The sequence below is a fragment of the Danio aesculapii genome, chromosome 3, assembly GCF_903798145.1.
Source record: "Danio aesculapii chromosome 3, fDanAes4.1, whole genome shotgun sequence".
NCBI lineage: Eukaryota > Metazoa > Chordata > Actinopteri > Cypriniformes > Danionidae > Danio > Danio aesculapii.
This window is the reverse complement of record NC_079437.1, coordinates 44,506,480-44,527,904: the sequence shown is the minus strand read 5'-3', so window position 1 is coordinate 44,527,904 and position 21,425 is coordinate 44,506,480. Positions and strand designations below refer to the sequence as shown.

Sequence of the window (21,425 nt, the reverse complement as noted above, 5' to 3'; positions counted from 1 at the left end):
TGAGGCGACAACACTACCTACTGCGCCACTGCGTCGCCCTCAAATAATTTTATAAATTTATAAATATTCAAATTTGAATTTTTGTTTTATTTAATATTTTTCCCTAACACATAAATTTGTGGTACTAAATTTATGCCTTTATCTTAAGTTATTTTGTTAAATTAGTTTCATATTTGGCTTCAATACTGTTCATATATGTTGAGCACTGTATATATAGATAAAGAAGAGACGCATCACTACATAGATACAGTTGATTACTGAGCTGATTTAGTCACTGAGCCACTTAAAGTTGGCATTGATAGAGTATTGGACCCTCAGCCAGTTGACTAGCCTTCATATTCATCTTTCCTCATCAACCATACACCCTGAGTGGTTTCCAGCCTCATCCGTGAACAGCAACCCATTAAGATCCACACGTCCCCATCAACATCACGCTCACTGAATCAGAGAGAGCTCTGGAATCACACTAGAATGGGAAGCAGCTGTTTGACTAGCTAATGAGCACAGCTGATGGTGGCATAGAGGAAGACAGAGAGGAATAGAGGTTGAAATTAAAAACAATTTGGAGAGGAATTCCTGAGAAGGCGAATTTGGGACTCCAGACAGCATGAGTCAATGCATCACAGTCATGTCTGTTTAGCCCAACAAGAAAATTCTGCCAAAAATATTATCTTAAAGAGGTCGTTCACACAAAAATGACAATTCTGTCTTTGTTTAATCAGTTTTCTTCCAGCCCCTTTTGTAATTATTTGTGAATGAACTATATCTGGTTTTATTTTTAATCTGTTGATTTTGTCCAGTGTGAATGTTCAGGCTGGACAAATTTGGCAAGTTAAGATGTGTTTATTGACAGATTTATATTTGGGTCCTAAGGGGGGTTAATGTTCCATGGTTGGCAGCACGGTGGCTCAGTGGTTAGCACTGTAACCTCACATTGCCTCTTGTTCCAGTTATGAAATAGTTTAATAACAAGCAGGAAATGTTCATGGGCCAATGACATGACCTCATCGAAATGGTGTGAATTGGGTAAATAAAATTGGCTTTAGTGTATGAGAGTGTATGTGAGAGTGTTTCCCAGTACTGGGTTGCGGCTGGAAGGGCATCCACTGCTTAAAACAGATGGTGGTGGTTGATTCCACTGTGGTAACCTCTGATAAATAAGGGACTAAGCTGAAGGAAAATTAATGAATGAATGTTCCATGGTTAGCAAATACAAGAGTTCTGGACTGACCACTTTGGAATCGTAAGCAAGGTAAATACAGGAGATAAAGACATATTTAAGTAGTACTATGAAGACATGGTGGTAGGTCCAATGAGGGTAATACTGAAGCTGGTTGTGAAATATGTATGTCTCTCAACAGTGAGGTCTGTAACAGCTAGAACTTGAAGGCTTGGTAATCTGAAATGAGATTAGATAGCCAGAGCGTGCGTAAATATATATGAAAGTACACTATCGGTCAAAAGTTTGGGGTCTGGTTTTTTTTTTTTTATTCATTTATTTCTATTTAATAATTTGAATAAAATTATTCTGTTCATCGGGGCGGCATTTATTGAATGTGAAAAAAATGTTAAATTGTTAAATACTTATTTATTAAATATTTAATTATTCCTTACTGTATGTAGTTTCAAAGGGAATTATTACCCCAGTCATTGCTTTTATTACTATTACCATAAATAATTATACTAGTAATAATAATAATAGTAATAACAATAATACTTAATATTAGACTTATTTCTGAAGCATCATGTAATGGCAAAATGGAGTAATGAAGCTGAAAATTCATCATTAAAATCATAATTATATTAAATTAAATTATTAAATTAAAGTTATAAACTACTTTTGGGCGACCCAGTGGCGCAGTAAATAGTGGTGTAGCCTCACAGCAAGAAGGTCGCTGGTTCGAGCCTCAGCTGAGTCTGTTGGCATTTCTGTGTGAAGTTTGCATGTTCTCCTTGCGCTCGCGTGGGTTTCCTCCAGGTGCTCCGGTTTTCCCCACAGTCCAAAGACATGCGGTACAGGTGAATTGGTTAGGCTAAATTGTCCGTAGTGTATGTGTGTGAATGAGTGTGTGTGGACGTTTCCCAGAGATGAGTTGCGGCATCCGCTGAGTAAAAATGTGCTGGATAAGTTGGTGGTTGAAGAAAATGAATGAATGAATAAACTACTTTTGAACAGTTATTTTGTAGTGCAATAACATTTCACAATTATAAGATTTGTACTGTATTTTTTATTAAATAAATAAAGCATTGGTGAGAAGCTTATTTTAAAACATTTAAAATTCCTACTGACCCCAAACCTTTGACCGGTAGTGGATAAATGGGAGGAACGGTTAGTTGTGAGCTGTTCGATTGCATTACCAAGCCACATACTGTTTATATGTACCTGGTCCAATAGAAGAATGTAAGTGGTTGGAGCAGATAGTTAGCAGACTGAACTATCGCTGTGGTCAATTTACTGGGGTCCAAATTATCCAAAACTGCCAATACGACTCCGCTGAAGGAAACAATGTCTATAAGTCAACATCAAATCAAAACTTTGATAATTGTACACAAATTAAGTTGACTTCTAAGTCAACTAGTTTCAAGTCTCGTTGTATTTTGAAAGCCACTTGACCAAATGTCAAAACACTTAAGGAATGTGGCTCCACATTTGATGTAGTCTATGTATACAATATGTGTTTTGATTTATTCTGAAAGTGAATTAGGAATCTATAGTTGCATCGCTAATAACACAGTATGCACTTATACACTGTGCACTTATACACTCAACCGTGTACTGTATGCGTTTAGAGTAATCCCAAATGGATCACTAATGTTTTTTTTTTGTTTTTGTTTTTTTTTACTAAATGGAAATTCAAACCTTAGTTTCTTAGCCATTGATTAACAGTTGGCAAATTATTGAAATAAAATACCAAACGGCCCAATACCTGTACAACTGCATTTATCCTCAGGAGGGGACATACCTTCCGTAGGAGAATTTTGCTTGCACAATCCAAAATAAATAAAGTGATCCAACCTTCCAATACGTGAGCAAAGCTTTGACTGTTAAGTGCATGAAGTGTTCAACATTCCACACGTCTGTTTATCGCTTGAGTAAGTGCATTATCTGGGTATTTAAAGTGCACTTACACTATTTATACTAGACCTATTCTTTCTTTTAAGATGGTTTCAGCTTTGCATCTGCATTTTGAAAGTCATTGGAATTCAAAAAATGTTAAGCTCCAAATAACATTTTCTTCATATAACTTAAGCTTCCTTTCATGTCCGGGTCAAATCTGACCGATTTACAACTTAAAACACTCATAATTATTGTGTTTTACATTTGATTGCCTCAAGGGCTTGTATGATATTCTTTACACTATGCATTTGAATATGTAAAAGTGAAGATCATTTATTTAATTCAATTTTAGACGTTTTTATCAACCGTGTAACACCTGTGGTGCTCCCAGTCAAAAGTGACCAGCATAGGAAATGAATGGGTATGCAGACTATATTCAACCATCAAACAGAAAACATCACATTTCAGACCGAACGATGTCTTTTGTGGGTAAAAATCTCTTTCCCATGCTTATGTGCCGATCCTCCCACATCACATTACATTACATACCTCCATGACATAACATGTTCATTTTGTAATACATTTTCAGTGCCTATTTGTATTTCCACTGCAGGTATTTTATGCCTAATTCTATAAATTCATGTTAAACACTAGTTTGAGACATTGTTCACAGCTAAAGAATGCATTTTGAGCAATTTAAGAGCAGTTAAAAGTGATCAGTGAATTTTGACCAGGAACACTAAAGTAAGGGGGAGTAGGTGAACACGACAGGGGTATATAGTGTGAAACTTCTAAAGAGATAAAGTCTGGTTGTATGATGAAAAGATCCCAATCTCTCTTAAAACATTGATTAGCCAAACCATATGCAATTTACATAAATTTTGAATTTCAAAATCAATTAATTACAAGCAATGTTTGCAAGTGATTTGACCAAAACTAATATTGTTTGAGACTTTCACCTTATTTAATACTGTATGTATGAGTTATTATGTCCTTGGTCCCAATAGAAAGACTAATATAAGAGTATACGAAAGTAATAACAATATTTGGCCAAAATAACTCTTTAATTTCTAACTTAAGGAATAGTTTGCCCAAATCATGTTGTTCCAAACTGTAAAAATTGTCTGTTAAACTTGAAAGAAGATATTTCGAGCAATGTTTTATCTGATTTTGTCTATATTATGAAAGCCACTGCGGTCCAAAACAATTTTGCTTATAAAATGACCTGAAGTTTGACCAAAAATTATCCATACAACTAAACTGTGTATGTGTGCATTTTAAGTCCGATGTGGGCATTTTAGGTCAAATATATGATGAAACATATGAAGAGTTCAGATGCAAAACCCTCTAAATCCATCAGACCTCTTTTTTTTGTAAATTAGCAATATCTATCAGGCTTCTCTAATTAGGTTCAGCAGCTTCATTTTATAGGTAATGATAAGGTTATTAGTTAGTAAATAAAATAACTTTTTTGCAAAAATGTTACTTTAGATAATTCTTTGGTTTTTAAGAAGGTAGATTTTCTTTTGCATTAAACCAGCTAAATCCACTTATGCTTTTTTTGCAAAAACCTCAAAATCCATGTATTGGTACAAGACATTGTAATTAGTTGAAAAATCACTGTGGTAACCCCTAATAAACCACAGACTAAGCAGAAGGAAAATGAATTAATAAAAAAGTGCATTATCAATAACTTTAAAATTGACACGAATAAAATGTTAACAATCTGTTGTCATTCCTGATATTTAGGATTTAGATTCAGTATACGTAGAACAAACATTGCAAACATTGTAAACTAAGCTTGTTAGATTCAAATAATGTAGTGTAAAAACATTGTAAAACATCAATATGCGTTGTCCATTAATATAAAAGCTTATCAAACGTACAGGTAGTATGAAGTACTATAAATAATGTGTATGTTTTACACTATATTTTTTACATTACATTTTTACATTTTACATTATAATGTAATTTAAATAGCTTACATTAGTAAATAAAACACAAGGTAGGCCTACTAGACTTTTAGAAGCTGTTACTCTCACCATACTCAAGGTCTTGGTCTCTTTTTCCATCTTTTGTTCATCGTCTTAGCATCCATGTGGAATAAAAGAACGGCATCTTTCCGGTCTTTTAGAACTTTGTCTTTTATGAAACGCAGTTGCAGTTTAATGCATAGTACATCGAACTCATTCAAAGTAGCGTCGCTGCGCAAAAACGTTATGGATGCATGCTACACTTCTGAGTGTACAGTGTGTTTTATTTTTCTTATAATGCAATGAGTTAAGAGACGTTTTCATTTGCCATTCACTGACAGTCAGACAGGCTTATACACTTCATCAAACTCAATCTTTTAAAATTTTAATCGGAAGCAGAATAATCGGTCTCCTCATAAAAGCCAGCGTATCAGTGTGCCGTTACATTGAAAACATATTATTCGATTCACACGTTCTGATTGGTTCTCGGGACATATCGGCTTTTGCTGTCAAAGGCAACTGGCGGTTAGAGGCTTTTGCCAACAAACTGTTGGTTCTGAATAGGCAGCCACTTGGATTTAGATGATTTGAAGCTAAACTATTTGTTGATGGTGTACTATGTGCCTAAAGCATCCATTCAATGTCATTATCTCATTTTGGTGGTGTTTAGCGGATTTTGCATCTGAACTCTTTATATACTGTTTATATTTAATTACAACAGCTTTAAAAAATTAAACAGGAAAGTAACAATTAATGATGACATTTTCAAAAATGAGCAAATCTAATTTGTGCTCTGAAGCCACTCTGAACGATAGGTGCCATCGTTCATCTTAGTTCAGTTCATTCATTGATTCATTCATTTTCTTTTCGGCTTAGTCCATTTATTAATCTGAGGTCACCACAGAGGAATGAACCGCCAACTTATTCAGCATTTGTTTTACGCAGCAAATTAATTTCTAACGCAACCCATGTGTATGAGAAACATCCATACACACTCATTCACTACAGACAATTTAGCCTACCCAATTCACCTGTACTGCATGTATTTGGACTTGTGGGGGAAACCCATGCGAACACGGGGAGAACATGCAAACTCCACAAAGAAATGCCAACTGACCCAGCCGAGGCGCGAACAAGCGACCTTCTTACTGCGAGGCGAACGTGCTACTCACTGCGCCACCATGCAGCAATAGTTCAATTCATTGGTAATTCAGTTCATTCATTATAGAACAAGGTAAAGTGCTGGTCATCAGTTTAACAGATTTAAATTAAAGCCTTTATTCAAAACAATTATTAACCAAGTCTACACAAAATGCATTGAATACTGTATTTATCTTAACTTGAATCACTATTAAGCCTTGATTAACATCCAAATGTCATGAAATTTGAGGTTTGTATTGTGATCTGTGTACTGTATATTTTAATTTGATTATGGCCAAATGATCAATCAGCTAAACTGACTGTAATCCTTTTTAGAGTGTAAAAGTTTTTAACCTCTTATATTTTATAACATTGTCTAGACAAAAAGAGCTGAAATATTATCTTTTGTGTTCCAGAAAAAAAATTAAGTCATAAAAAATTGGAACGGCATGAGGAGCAGTAAATGATGACAAAATTTTCATTTTTAGCTAAACCATGCCTTTAAATCCTGCCCTGGCCCTTTGTCAGGGTCTAAACAGCTTACCTACAGCCGTACTCCAACATAACTCAACCACTCAGACAATAAAATGTGTGTGTGTGTGGCTTTTTCCAGCAGCTGTGTGAAGCACTAATGCTCCTGCCTAATAAAACGCAGACTAATGAGGACACCTGGGTCAGTCCCTCTCTGAGAGAGATGTGTTCAGAATTAAACTACCACCACCCAGCCTCTTGTGTGTGTGTGAGAGTACGTGTATGTGCTGTGGTCCTGAACAGTCAGCGACATGCATGACAAACAATAACTGAACGCATAGTGAAAATGTGATCCCAGCTAACCCCAGCCCAAGTCCAAAGATCCCCAAACCTCAGCGCTAGGTGTGACCATTGAGTCTGACAGCTATGCAGATCAGCTCATTAGATAAGGGTCCTCATGCACATCAGTGTGGACATGAGGAGAATGCAAGCTTACTATACATTCCCTGTTTCATTCTTTTAAGTCAGCCTGATAGCGCATGTTTGGATGTCTCTCTCTCTCTCTCTCTCTCTCTCTCTCTCTCTCTCTTTATATATATATATATATATATATATATATATATATATATATATATATATATATATATATATATATATATATATATATATATATATATATATATATATATATACAGTACTTTTGGGGACCAAACATTTTATTTTTTCGCCATAAGGAAAATGAATGAATAAATCATTAAACAATCAGATTTAGGCATTCAGAAAATGTCAAAATGCAGATTGTTCCCTGTGAGTGTTGGGTTTAGAAATAGGTTCCAGACCCAGAAGCCATCCCATACGGACCTGGACATACAATGTCCCCACGAGTACAGTAATGCCAGCTAAACCTGACTTTGTGGGGACATTTTATTTTTTATTTTATGAGGAAAATGAATGAATCAGACAGAATTAAGTATTTTGGAAATGTCAAAATGCAGATTGTTGGCTGTGAGGGTTGGGTTTAGAAATAGGTTCCAAAACAAGAAGCCGTCCCACCTGGACCTAAAATGTTCCCACAAGTATAGTAACACTAGTAAAATTTGACGTTTTGGGGACATTTTTTTTTTGGTCCCCATAAGGAAAATGAACGAATAAGTGTGAGGGTTGGGTTTAGAAGCAGGTTTCAAACCCAGAAGCCTTCCCACCTGAACCTAATATGTACCCACAGGTATAGTAATGGCAGTAAATTCTGACAATGTGGGGACATTTTATTTTTTGGTTCCCGTGAGGAAAATGAATGAATCAGTCAGAATTAAGTATTTAAAAAAATGTCAAAATGCAGATTGTTCTCTGTGAGGGTGGGGTTTAGAAATAGGCCCCACACCCAGAAGCCACCACATTAGGAGCCAGGTTATTCACCCTTTGTTTTACCCACTGTCTTACATCGACTGTACCCACTGAATTAGGATGACAGAGTTAAATCTTCCACATCATTTCCTCCCTTTATTTTTCTCAAGTTAAAGGTGCAGAATGTTTGACACCCAGTGGTTAAACTAGGTATTGCAATCCTGGTTCAAAACACATTTTCACTCTGATCCTCCTCTGATGACTTCACACAGTAGCAGGTTGCCAGATTGATGACATCAACAAGCCTACACAGTGTCCTAACTAAAAGCAGTGACGCAATACATAGAATATTTTCCATATTAAAATGAGTTTTTGTCCTGAAATTTCTATTTTAGAAACAGTTTATATTTCCAGTAGATAAACAATAGGAGAAACTGACAATAATCACCTCAGGTACACTTCATGTGCTTTATTCATTGTAAATGATAACAATGTGAGTTTGAATGCTATTTTACATGATGTGTATTGCCATAAGGAAAGCAGCAGCAGATTTTTGATCTTAAAAATAAAATAAACCATTTGAAATTGAACTTTAGAACTGTGACTCAATGGAAGCCAACATCAGTCATTCAGCATGTACATTTAATAATGTTAAGAGGTTTAATATGTATTAATTACATTGTATGTCTTACCTTTTTGCTAAGGACAGTGAGAGCACTATTCTATGCTTTTGAATGGCTGTATTTAAATGTTTCTGTCGTGTTGCATTATCACTGCAAATCGTGTCACATTGTGTGTCATTAGGAAACAGTATTACAATGTAACTTGCTCACCTAATGTTACGTTCGTAATATTAATATTACTATTACTATTAAATATTATTTGCTAATTAATAATCACCTGATGTAAAACTCTGAATCAGCATTTCATTTTAGAGGCTGCTACTGTCCACTGGAGGTCGCATTTTTATTCACAGACGCACACTTTGAGAGCCTTCATGACTGAATAAATGAAATTTTCCACCAATGCAACATGATGTGCTGAAATATAATTGGCTAAACTGGCATTGGGCAGGTTAAGGGGGCCAAAACAATGACAGACGTTCCAGCATGTAATGCACATTTTCAAAACACAATAACTGACTTTAGCATTGTTTTGACTGCTGCCTTCACAACCTGGCCCCAAAAAAGTGGGTGAGAATGAATGAATGAATGTTTTTTTTCTAGATAAACTAATATGTTCACTTAGCATGTTTCTTAAATATCTGCAAACATATTATGGTTTTTTATGCTTTAAAAGAGTCAAAAACTTACATACAGCACCTCTAAGCACTTGACCATACACTTTTTCAGAATTCAAGATTCTTTTCAATCTTACATGATAAAAATAATATTTAATATATATATATATATATGTATGTGTGTGTGTGTGTGTGTGTGTGTGTGTGTGTGTGTGTGCGTGTGTGTGTGTGTGTGCGTGTGTGTGTGTGTGTGTGTCCGTGTGCATGCGTGCGTGTGTGCGTGCGTGCGTGCATGCGTGTGTATGTATATATAGATGCTCTGGACCTTCTAGGCATTTTCTCTAACTGGACCTCTTTAAATTTTTGTTGAATACCCCTACAGTAGGGGATAGTATATACAGTCTGTAAATGTCCATGGGAAGCCCACATAAAGACAGCTGTATAAATGTTTTTTGTTTGTGTATGTGTGGTGTAAACCTCTGGGAATATGTGGGAGTATGTGGGAGCAAGTTAGGTGTGTGTGCTGATCAACAGTCATGCTCCCATTGCCTCTGTGTTGATGTGGGCAAGATGCTCAGTGGGAGGTCTGAATATGTAAGAAGGTTGATTTGAACTGCAACAAATTGAAGGCGTCATGCTGTTCTGCCCTCAAAAAGTATGCCCAGATGCATAACACTTTTGGCTTTGTGTTTTGTGGTATTTAACAGGTTCAGAATATCACTCAATCCATGGAGGTGCTAGACCTGAGGACGTACAGAGACCTGCAGTATGTGAGAGACACGGAGAACCTCATGAAAACAGTAGACGGCAAACTGAAGACTGCCTCTGAAAATCCTCGCAGCCTAAACCCCAAGAGTTTTCAGGTATTGACGCTTGAAAGAAACTGCTCAAAGCAACAATTTGCAATCAGTTGTGCATCTTAATCTGCATCTTAAGAGGACTTGAGGACTTCTGGATCTCAAGGATGTGAACTACAAAGACAATCAGTAAAAGGAACACTTTTCCTTGAGTGTACTCCCTTCTTTATGTTATCTGGCAAATTTCTGCCAAATTTAGGTGAAAACCTTGTGAAATTGGCATTTGTCAACTTTTTTATATACTGGCATGGAAAGTTAAAGTGTGTTGTAAACTGTGATGGAAAAAGAAGAACATGTAATGATTTCTGGAGCCTTCTTGTTATGTAAAACAGCTACTGTTGTGCATACAGTACTGAATTGTAACACACCCAGAGCAGTGGGCAGCCTGTAAACCTGGGGAGTGGCTTAGGTGCATTGCTCAAGGTGAAGCTCAGTCTTTGGCAGTGGCATTGCTATGGATTCTGGGCCCTATACACAAGTTTAAGCCCCCTCAGTTGAGTATAACAATGCAGGCCTCTCTGCATTCTGTCTCTCTTTTCTCCCAGTTAAGACACCCCCGGTCATAGTTGTTGAGCGTGTTGGTACTGTTTATTCACTCCCCAGCTACTGCCAGTTCTGACTGTACTGTACGTAATGCACAATTTTTACTGTAGGTTACAAATCTGACTCTCTAACCATTAGGCCACAGCTGCCGGGAAATCTTTCAAAATTATGAATATAAAAAATCAAAGGTATTTAAAATTGACTTGATGCAAGATCTCAATGTCAAATCTATATAAAGCCATCATCCGCAAGCAAATCAAGCACATCTGAAAAGGCCATCAATTCATAAATAGTACCAAGGTGAAGGTTAGCTTATGAAGAGTAATTAGGCAACATTGGATACTGGAAATTGAGCAACATCAGTGCATGCTAATTAGTGTTCACAGGCTAAATATTTTATTGTAGTGACATCACAACCTGCCCACCTTAAACCTGCTCTGCTCTAAAGGTTGATTTATACTTCTGTGTCAAGCACATGAGTATGGTCCGGCGCAGCCTTCGTGCAGTCGCATAGCCCTCGCCACGGCTGAAGGCAATGCTGATGCGCACCTCTCAAAAAATGCAAAGCACAAGCTCTGTGATTGGTCGGCTTGGTAGCGCTGACGAGTGTGGGCAGGGCTGAGAGCCGCATGAACCCATTGAAGTGAGTGTTTACAAGTGGTCGACTCCTGTGAAGGAGCTCTAGATGGAAACTTTTGTTTTGTGTTTACCTTATGATTAAAGTTGCTGCACATCTGCCGGTTCCCACCTCAGAATGAGTGAGTTTTAGCTACTTGTACATCAACGTAGCTTTCAGAAAAAACAAAACACTTGCGAAGTAACTTAACACAGAGGAACATAAAACCTACTGCCAGCTAGCGTCTCTGAGGTGTTATTGCAGAGCGACACAAACAGCATGCAGAAGAATAAATGCACAGCTACACGCAAGGTCACGGCGATCACTCGACGCAGAAGTATGAACCAGCCTTAAGACTAGTCCTGGCACCTCTGTCCCAGTGTGAAATCAGCACTAACCCTCTGAATTTGTGTTTAATTGAGACATACCAAAGATCTTCACAGAGAATTCAACTGAACCTCGATTATTTACACCCAGTACCTTGAGCTTGTTTCAGTAATGACTCTGTGTGTATGTGCATATAAAAGGTTATGCTTATCTCCTGCTCTTCTAAAGGCTAAGATTCAGACCTCTTTATTATCTAAGCTTTTTATCCCTTGAAACAAATAGCATGGGAAGCCCTGTACAATCTCTAAATACTGCTCCATACAATATACAGATTACTAAATGGAAGAGCACGCTTTAAGTTGAATAACATGAAGCTGTCTGCCAGAGAGAGTGGAATGGAAGCCACAGACACTCTTCCCAAGGGTATCGATATCATTCAAAACGCCGCCACTTACCCATCTACCCTGCTCTGCTGCGGTCTGAGTCATCTCACCAAACGCTGCATAGAAAATTATTCAGAAATGTTACGGAAATCATTCCTCATCTATCGATACATGTTCAAAGCACCATAACCCCCCCACCCCTCTTTTTTTCTCTGCTGGAGCTGTGAAAAATTTGCGAGATGTGCCAGTGTTAAAAGCACTATTTCAAAGAGTGGGAGTCTCAAAGCCTGGCTTTATTTTGCGAGGCTGCTGATGAATGTGGAGAGCTCAAAGTCGCCTATGGCAGGGCGGGAGATTAACGAGACTAAATTTTTGTGTCTCGGAACAGGAAAATGAGATTTATGATGCGGCGCCGCTGGGCTGAGAGCAGCTCCATCACCAGATTTACGATAAACTTTAACAAGGAGGAAACAGCCCCTCCTGTGGTGAGCATGCTTTATTGATACACCTGCTGTTCAGACCCCCTTTATTGATATACCTCAACCTGTGCCCGGCCTGCCAGTCCTCATGGGCGCTGTAACTGATGGCCCTCAAAGAGCTGAGATCACCCCACAAGTTTTACCTCTTTTGCAGTGGCTTGGTCATGCTGAGGTGGAAAGCTGACGGTGCTCTGATGAGTGGGCTTGTGCCACCACATCTGATGAGTAGTGGATTCTGAGAGATTGCAAAGGCATGGAATCAATACTTGCTTTTCATGTGAGGATGCGTTCAGATCCTCAGCAGGAGACTTGTCATGTCAGATCGAAGGTTTAAAATTAACATGCTGTTTAGCTAATGCAAGCCCATGCAAACCTCTGAGAGCAATTAACCATTCTTTTATCCATTCTTCCTCTAAACACTGCTGCACACCTGTCTTCTTCCGTTTACCGCAGGAGTTAAAGGACAAGGTTACTCAGCTGCTCCCCCTGTTGCCAGTGCTGGAGCAGTACAAAGCAGATGCAAGAATGATCCTGCGGCTGAGGGAGGAAGTGAGAAATCTGTCTCTGGTACTTATGGCCATTCAAGAAGAGATGGGAGCCTATGATTACGAGGAGCTCAGGCAGCGAGTGCTATTACTAGAGACTCGCCTGCACTCCTGCATGCAGAAACTTGGTAAGATATCTAACAGAAGTTGTTCCAGGCTGATTTTAATAATCAGAATGAAATAAGTACCAATCTATTCACTGTGGACTTGACTTGTTGTAACAAGAATAACGTAAACAATTTTACTTATTGTATTCTCAAATTTGCTTTGCTTGATTATTTAGAGGGTAATTTTAGAGCAGCTGCAGTAATTTGCTTTTAAATTGAAACAGCAAAAGTAAACTAGACATGTTTGATGGTCGGAGAGACCACATTAGACTCAATTAAGTCAAAATGTGCTTACTGTCTAATTAAATAAGCAATTTAACGTTAAAACGTTAAAAACAGCCAGCTAGCAAGCCTTGTACTCAAATGTCCAAAGTTCATTTGGCTGAAAGAGTAATTGGCTTTCAGATGCGTGATGAGACAAGCTCATGTTCTATTCAGGGGGAAACTGATGACTTCACAAGAAAACCCAAAATGATGATCTAATGGATATTCGTTCTGCTTCATAAATGTCGCTGTTGGCAATTTAATGCTGACTGATTCATCAGAGTTGAGCGGGAGCCATTTTTTATGATACCCTCTGTTCTATCACCAGGTTGTGGAAAGCTAACTGGCGTCAGTAACCCCATCACCGTCCGTGCCTCGGGGTCAAGGTTCGGTTCCTGGATGACTGACACTATGATCCCCAGCTCTGATAATAGGGTAAGAAGGACCATGCTGCAACACTTTATCTCTCCATCACTGCCACTGCTACGATGAGCTGCTTCTCCCTAGAGACACACACACACTGTGACTGAGTCAGTGTTTTGGTACAGTGAAGCTACTCCTCAGCAGTGAGAGCTGAGTCACTGATGGATGGTTCTTCCACCATTTTTCTCCCTCCCCTTCTTTCCTTCTCTGTCATACTCTCACTTCAGTCTTCACTCAATCTTTACGTCTCCTTTGAGAGCCACAGTCTTCATTTTAATTACTTCATCTGGGGCTGGATGTTCACAAATTAGGCAAAAACTTTACCGATCACTGCCAGGAATTTCTAGCAACCAGACATCATCAGGGGAGATCACTGGGAATGTCGTCGGAATGATCCACAGTGATGAGTGGACCCAGCAAGGCAGTGATTTCCAGACACATCAACAACACACATTTTCAAACCCTTTCTAATTAAACAAACCTGAAACTCAACTTAGCTCATTAGTAGAGACTCCAAGTCTTGAACTCAATGTGTAAAATATTGGAGACCTACCAAATGTGTACTTTTGATTTACCTCCAAAAACAGGCTTGGGAAAAACTCTCTTTTACTTGATGGGTCCAGTGATGAGCCATATTTATTTATCTCTACATCCCCATATTGCCTAAATCATGTGTCTTCAGACCTTTTCTTGAAGGCGCACGATCTTGCAGTTAAAGACCAACCTTACTTAATAATCAGATGAACAGATGTAACCAATGTTTTGCAGAGGCTTCCAGGTCAATTCAGGGCTTCAATCTGCAGACACTTCTGATCTACGCAATTTTAGCAATGACTCTGATAATTTATCATTCTATTACTCCATGAGGCATATAAGATGTGTTTGTAATAGTATCTAACTTGGAAGCCCCAACTTAAAAATCTCTACTTGATGGGTCCAGTGATGAGCCATATTTATATGGGCAATATCTCTACATCCCCATAATACCTGCACCATGGGTCTTCAGACCTTTTCTGGAAGGTCAAGATCCTCCAGAGTCTAAGACCAACCTTACATAATAAACAGATGAACAGATGTAACCAATGTTTTTCAGAGGCTTCCAGGTCAAGTCAGTGCTTCAATCCATAGACACATGCTCTTCAGAAATAGGATTGGACACTTCAGGTCTACATAATTTTAGCAATGACTCTGGCAATTTATCATTCTATTACTCGAAAAGGTATATAAGAGATGTTTGTAATAGTATATAGCTTGATAGCCTGAACATAAACGTCTCTACTTGATGGGTCCAGTGATGAGCCATATTTATATGGGCACTATCTCTACGTCCCCATATAGTGTACATCAGGGATTTTCAGACCTTTTCTTGAAGGGTCACTATCCTGCAGAGTCTAAGACCAAAGTTACTTAATAAACATATATATCCAACGTTTTATAGAGGCTTCTAGGTAAAGTCAGAGCTTCAATTATCAGGCACTTGCTCTTCAGTATTAGAATTGAACACTTCTGGTCTACATTAATTTTACTAATGACTCTAACAATTTATCATTCTGTTACTCCATGAGCCATATAAGAGGCGTTCCTAATAGTATCTAAATTGATAGCCCCAACTTGAAAGATAATCTCCAGTGATAGTCTTTTGTCTTTGTGTTAATGATTACATCACTTGCCAAGATTAATTAATGCTAATGTGACAAATACTGTACATCATAGCAATTAAGCTACTGGTAATTTCAAACAGACAGGCACACTGTAGTTATGTTTTCATCCAAAGATGCAAATTAGACGTAGGCGCAAAACTGGAATATTGCAGAAATAATAAGCAAAATAGCACGGTTTCTGTTCAATAGCTTTTTGTCCATCCACCTATTTTTAAAATGCGCATAAAAAACAGTTGATAGAAATGGCAAGATACGCATACATTTTGAAAATGCGCATAAAAACATGCGCATAACGGAGTAGGATATACTTTTTATTCAATAAGAAAAGATTCCAAAAAACAATTCCAGATATTAAAAAAATTCCAGTATGCACATTAAAAAAGTCATGTGATTTTTTTTATAAGAGATCATGTGATGATAAAAATTTCTGTGAATGGACAAACCAGCAGGCTGAGCACATTGTAAAGCATCTGAAATGTTGTTTTTGCCATTCTAAAATGGCTTAACTGTTTCAGTATTAGTGTTATCATATTTTTAATTATACCCAGAACTGTCAACAGCATCTCTGCTCCGCATCTGAAGCCTTCAAACGTCACCACACATTAATTGTGTGTTTGCATTATCTTCTGAGGTGAAAGTCATTTATTAAATAAGGAAAAGATTCACGCAGCTTCTCCTGCCTCAATAAATTCCATTTTTACATTTGATATTTGGTGCCAGTTAATCAGGAAGTGATGATTTTGTTCCCTTGACTCATTGGATGTAAACGCTGCTTTATTCTCAAGACGTTTATGTTATATTCCAGTTTTGCGCATAAATGTAAATCACATCTTTGGATGGAAACATAGCTTTTGAGTCAAAGAGAACAAAATCAACACTTCCTGATAAGAGCCGTAAAGAGAGAGAGAATTGCGACAACTCTATTGACTACATTGAATGTTTTTCAACAGCAATGGTGGCTTATGAAGGCTCTCAATGGTTCCTGGAAGTTAATAATTACAGCCAAATTACTGTTGAAGACAGCTGATTTTGCACTTTTGAGAAGTACAAATAAGATTGCGTATGTTTTAACGTCATCTAACATTATTTGAATTGACTGCAAAGCACTTCCTGAAACTATTTGAGTCAACACAAATCACTTGCCAATCGAATATTTTGGACTTCCATTGATGCAACTCTTACTCTATGGCTCAGTTCCTGCTGAACTGGCACCAAACTTCAAAAGGGAATTTCCTGCAGTAGGAGAAGCAACTGTACTGTGGGCCTTCTTATATAATAAGCTACTTGCACTTCAATAACCAAAAAAAGCATTAAATGTGCGGTAGATTTTGGAGGCGCGAGACCGCTCTTTGGAAGTGGGAAGTGCACCCACTCAAGAGAGTTCTGGGAGGTAATAATACGTTGTCTAAAGTATAGGTCTCAAACTCGATTCCTCGAGGGCTGCAGCTCTGCACAGTTTTGCTCAAACCCTAATCAAACACAGCTGATCCAACTAATCAAGGTGTTCAATTAGACTAGACACTACTAGATCATTAGGGTTGGAGCAAAACTGTAAAGAGCTACGGCCTTCCATGAATTGAGTAAGTATGTTAGAATGACCAAAACAATGTGGTTGATCAGCCGGTTTGTCCATTAATTCCATCCCATCATGCCTATTTATAATATCACATGACCTGTTAAAACAAAACCACATGAAATTTTTGATGCACATGTTGGAATTTATTCAGTGTCTTTCCATTGTAGTGTATCCACATTTTTTTGTCATGAGATAAAGTGTTAATCCTTCTCAGTTGTGGGCACACAATTTTCAAAATGTATGTGTATCTTGGCAATTTCATTATTCTAAAATGCGCATAAAAAGAGATAATTGGAAACATAACTAGCGACACATGACACATGGCTTTCATGGTTACGTTAGTAAAGATGTCGACAATCATCCTACATTTGCCAGTATTGTCAGAAGGGAATACAGAGGCAGAGATGGGACGACCACAGTGTGACCATAGCTCCCCTCACCGATCTTCTGGGACTCGTTTAGCCCACAAAGGAAATGCTATACTTAATGTTCCAATTATCCTGCCTGTCCATAAGTCACCTGCTCTCCTCCTCTCCAGTCATCATGCAGCCCCACAATAGCCTAAAAATAAAAATGCACCGCATCTCTCTGTGGAATGAGAAATGGGGGAAGAGGCAGAGAGGGAAACTGCAGGAGGGAGGGAGGGAGGGAGGGAGGAAGAACGCAAAAGATAGCAAGGGAGCGTTAAATCCTCAGAGGGGCTTCATTATGCAGGAGAAAGAACATAATAACCACCCTAAATAAGCTGACTGTCTGAAGTTTCATTACGATGTGTTAATAAAGAGTGCAGAGCGCATGGCTTGGTAAAGATGGGGCACAGCATAGCTGTTGTGTGCCTGATAGATACTTCAGCCGGTGAAGGCGAGTAAGGAGAAGAAAGGCAGAGAGAGATGGAGAACTGCTAACAGGATTGATTTCTTGTGAATGTTGAGTGGAAAAGGGCAGGGAACAACTGCTGCAGCCGAGTGCAGAGCACATACAGCATCTCCACTCCCACAGAGGGAGATCAATAGATTTGACAACACACACACACAAAGACTGTGCACAGTGAGAGTCACCGCTGGTTACACATGAAGAAAGGCTCCGCTGTCACTCTCTCAAAGTAAGTCAGAAGATGGCGTCTCTTTTGATGTACTGTACTTTCATCCAGGTATATGCTCTCTATACCCCCATTTTTGGCTCACCCGATCTCAGCTTTCATTTCTAAGCTGGTTCGTTTGTACACATATAGAGGGGTCCACAAGTTTGTGACTTCTAGTGAAAATGTTGTGAATGATTTTATCCAATTTGATTGTTTGTTTGTATTTAAATGCCTTATCTGGTATGCCTCCATTTAGCTTTAATGTTATTAGCATTCAGGCTGCATGAATAGATGCATGATTTGCAAATAATCCAATGCATCTTTAATGCAAATAAGAACATTAGTGCTTCTGTAAGCAGGGGTTCACATGGACCATAGATTATTGACCTAGAGACATCTTTGAAAACAGTTTATTAGCTTTAGGTTTTTATTATTTGACAAAAAAAACTCTTGGAATGAAATCTATGACTTAGATATCAACACGCTCTACACTTTGAACCCCTCTCTACAGTATGTTTGACCCTTTCTTCATTGCTATTCATCTGGCACATTTATATTTAGATTTTGCAGTGGTATAGATCGCTCACAGTTTAGTTTGTATCATGGTTTTATGGTCATAGTTTGGTTTGGAATATATTTTGTTAAAAAAATAAATAAAATATGCAGGACGTCAAATAAATAAGTAAAGTTTATTTATAAACTAATTTCGAGAGGATCACGTGCTTATGATTGCTAACAGCTGGTCCTGCATCAGCTCACGATTGATCCACAAATCAGATGATTCCTAAATCACTGTAAATAACCAGAGTTTTCCCATCTCAGTATCTTCGTCTTGAAGAATCCCCCCCTACTCCACCTTCTTTCCAGGTGGTCCAGTGATTAGCACTGTTGCCTCACAGCAAAAATGTCTCTGGTTAAAGTCCCTACTAAACCAGTTGATATTTTTGTGCAAAGTTTGCTCATGCTCCCTCTTGGTTGCGTGGGCTTTCTCTGGCTTCTTCGGTCTCCTCCCAAAGTCCAAATAACATGCAACCTAAGTAAATTGAACATACCAAATCGATACCATAGCCCAGCTCTTAGCAAGTGTACATCTCTTCTTAGCCATTCTATTAGCCAGAAATAAGTCAGGGGAGTTCATCATGATCTACCTGAGCTCAAACTCTCCTCTTGCCCTGCAAATGGGAGGGAGCCTAGGGCTCGAGGATCTCATGAGCTCAGGGCTCTCTCTCAGGACAGTGTGAACTCTTGAAAAGAAGAAAAAGGCCAATAACTAAAATAGCAAAGATTTATCTAAAATAATTAATCAAATTCTTAACTCAACTTATTATTATTTCTAGAGCACTTTCAACCAACCACAACCCTACAGGCACAGAACTTCAACATGACGTCATATTGATGTTGTACCCCAACGTACACCAATGTCGTGGGGATCTTGGATTTTGTTTGGAAATAAAAATCGGGTTGACGTCAGAATCCAATGTCAAGCCGACGTCAATGTCTAACGTCCAACCTAAAATCAACTTAAAATCAACCAAATATCAACGTCTAATCATGTTACACTTTGACGATGTGTGGACATTACCTCTATGATATCTATTGGATGTGGCTAAACATTGAATTTTGGTCACCTGACATTATGACCTAAATCTAACCCAATATTAATGTCTTATGATGTGTTAAAGACATTAAGAAAAAGCGTCAAGATTTACATGTTAGGTCAATGCAAAGGCGCAAATAGACATCCTGTGGTGTGATACGCACAAGTGAAGCGGCGCGAATGACACGTTTTGTATCACGTTAACCAATCAGGAGCTTTCTCTTGTAGGGGCGTGCTTCTGACGTAGCACCTGTTGTTGGTGTCCTGGGGGAAATCCTCCTGCTGACACTGACAACAGTTGATCAAACTGGGCTTGGCTCAGTCGGAAGCACCGCTGAAAGCTTCCATCATCCAGGTTAAGTTTCTGGAGGAGTCTATGAGCTCACAGAGCTGGGTGCACCCCTGAAAGGATCTCAGACACGGGTCCAAACGTATAGGTTTTTCAACCTTCATAAAGCATATAAACACAGTTATTATGGTGGCTTGAAAAGCCAGCATATTGTTATCTATCTTAAACTTATTATTAGGCTGGCTTGTCAAAGCCAACCTACTGTTATCCTATTTAAACTTATTATTTTTTTTTTTTTTATTATTATTCTTCTTCTTCTGAGACTAAAAATTAAACTCTATCTCCTCCTAGAGCTTTCGAGCTATGACCACCAAACTCGCACCAGACCTCCGAACTATTCGGACTCGGATTGCTATATCTTTTCCGACTGATCCGACTTTCGGTTTTCCGAAAACACCCCCGGGACCACCGGAAAAATCCCATAGACTTAACATGGGATCAAACTTTGTGAGCTCATAACTCTGGGTCAGACTGTCGCACAGACTTCTAACTGGGCTCATTTAACTCAGACTATCAATCTGCCAATGACTGATCACCTTTAAACTTTCTAGCCACGCCCTAGCAACCACTTTTGGACCCTAGAAACTGTCCCATAGACTTCCATTGCAAAAGACTGTCATTGACTTAACATTGAATCAAACTCTGTGAGCTCATAACTCTGCATCAGAGTGTCACACTTACTTCTAACTGGGCTCATTTAACTCAGACTACCAAACTGCCAATCACTGATGAGCTTTTAACTTTCTAGCCACACCCTAACAACTAGATACTGCACCCTAGCAACAACTGTCCCATAGACTTCCATTGCAAAAGACTGTCATTGACTTAACATTAGATCAAACTTTGTGACCTCATAGCTTTCCATCAGACTGTCATACTTATGGGTGAGCTTTATCTATCTATCTATCTATCTATCTATCTATCTATCTATCTATCTATCTATCTATCTATCTATCTATCTATCTATCTATCTATCTATCTATCTATCTATCTATCTATCTATCTATCTATCTATCAACTGGTTTTATCTATCTATCTATCTATCTATCTATCTATCTATCTATCTATCTATCTATCTATCTATCTATCTATCTATCTATCTATCTATCTATCTATCTATCTATCTATCTATCTATCTATCCTTTTTCAAACTGTTTTTATCTATCTATCTAACTATCCATCCATCCATCTATCCATCCATCCATCCATCCATCCATCCATCTTCAAACTGTTTTGATCTATCTATCTATCTATCTATCTATCTATCTATCTATCTATCTATCTATCTATCTATCTATCTATCTATCTATCTATCTATCTATCTATCTATCTATCTATCTATCTATCTATCTATCTATCTATCTATCTATCTATCTATCAACTGGTTTTAT

At 38.2% G+C, this 21,425-nt stretch overlaps 1 protein-coding gene across 2 annotated transcripts in view; it reads left to right on the top strand.

Moving 5' to 3' along the window:
* Nucleotides 1–21,425, top strand: part of olfm2a (olfactomedin 2a) — a 201,777-nt gene that overhangs the window by 167,914 nt on the left and 12,438 nt on the right. For both annotated transcript variants that reach the window (XM_056454091.1, XM_056454090.1), the window contains exons 3-5: nucleotides 9,934–10,089; nucleotides 12,885–13,104; nucleotides 13,676–13,782. In XM_056454091.1, coding sequence (XP_056310066.1) covers nucleotides 9,934–10,089; nucleotides 12,885–13,104; nucleotides 13,676–13,782 — 483 coding nt within the window. The remainder of the gene's footprint in view (nucleotides 1–9,933; nucleotides 10,090–12,884; nucleotides 13,105–13,675; nucleotides 13,783–21,425) is intronic.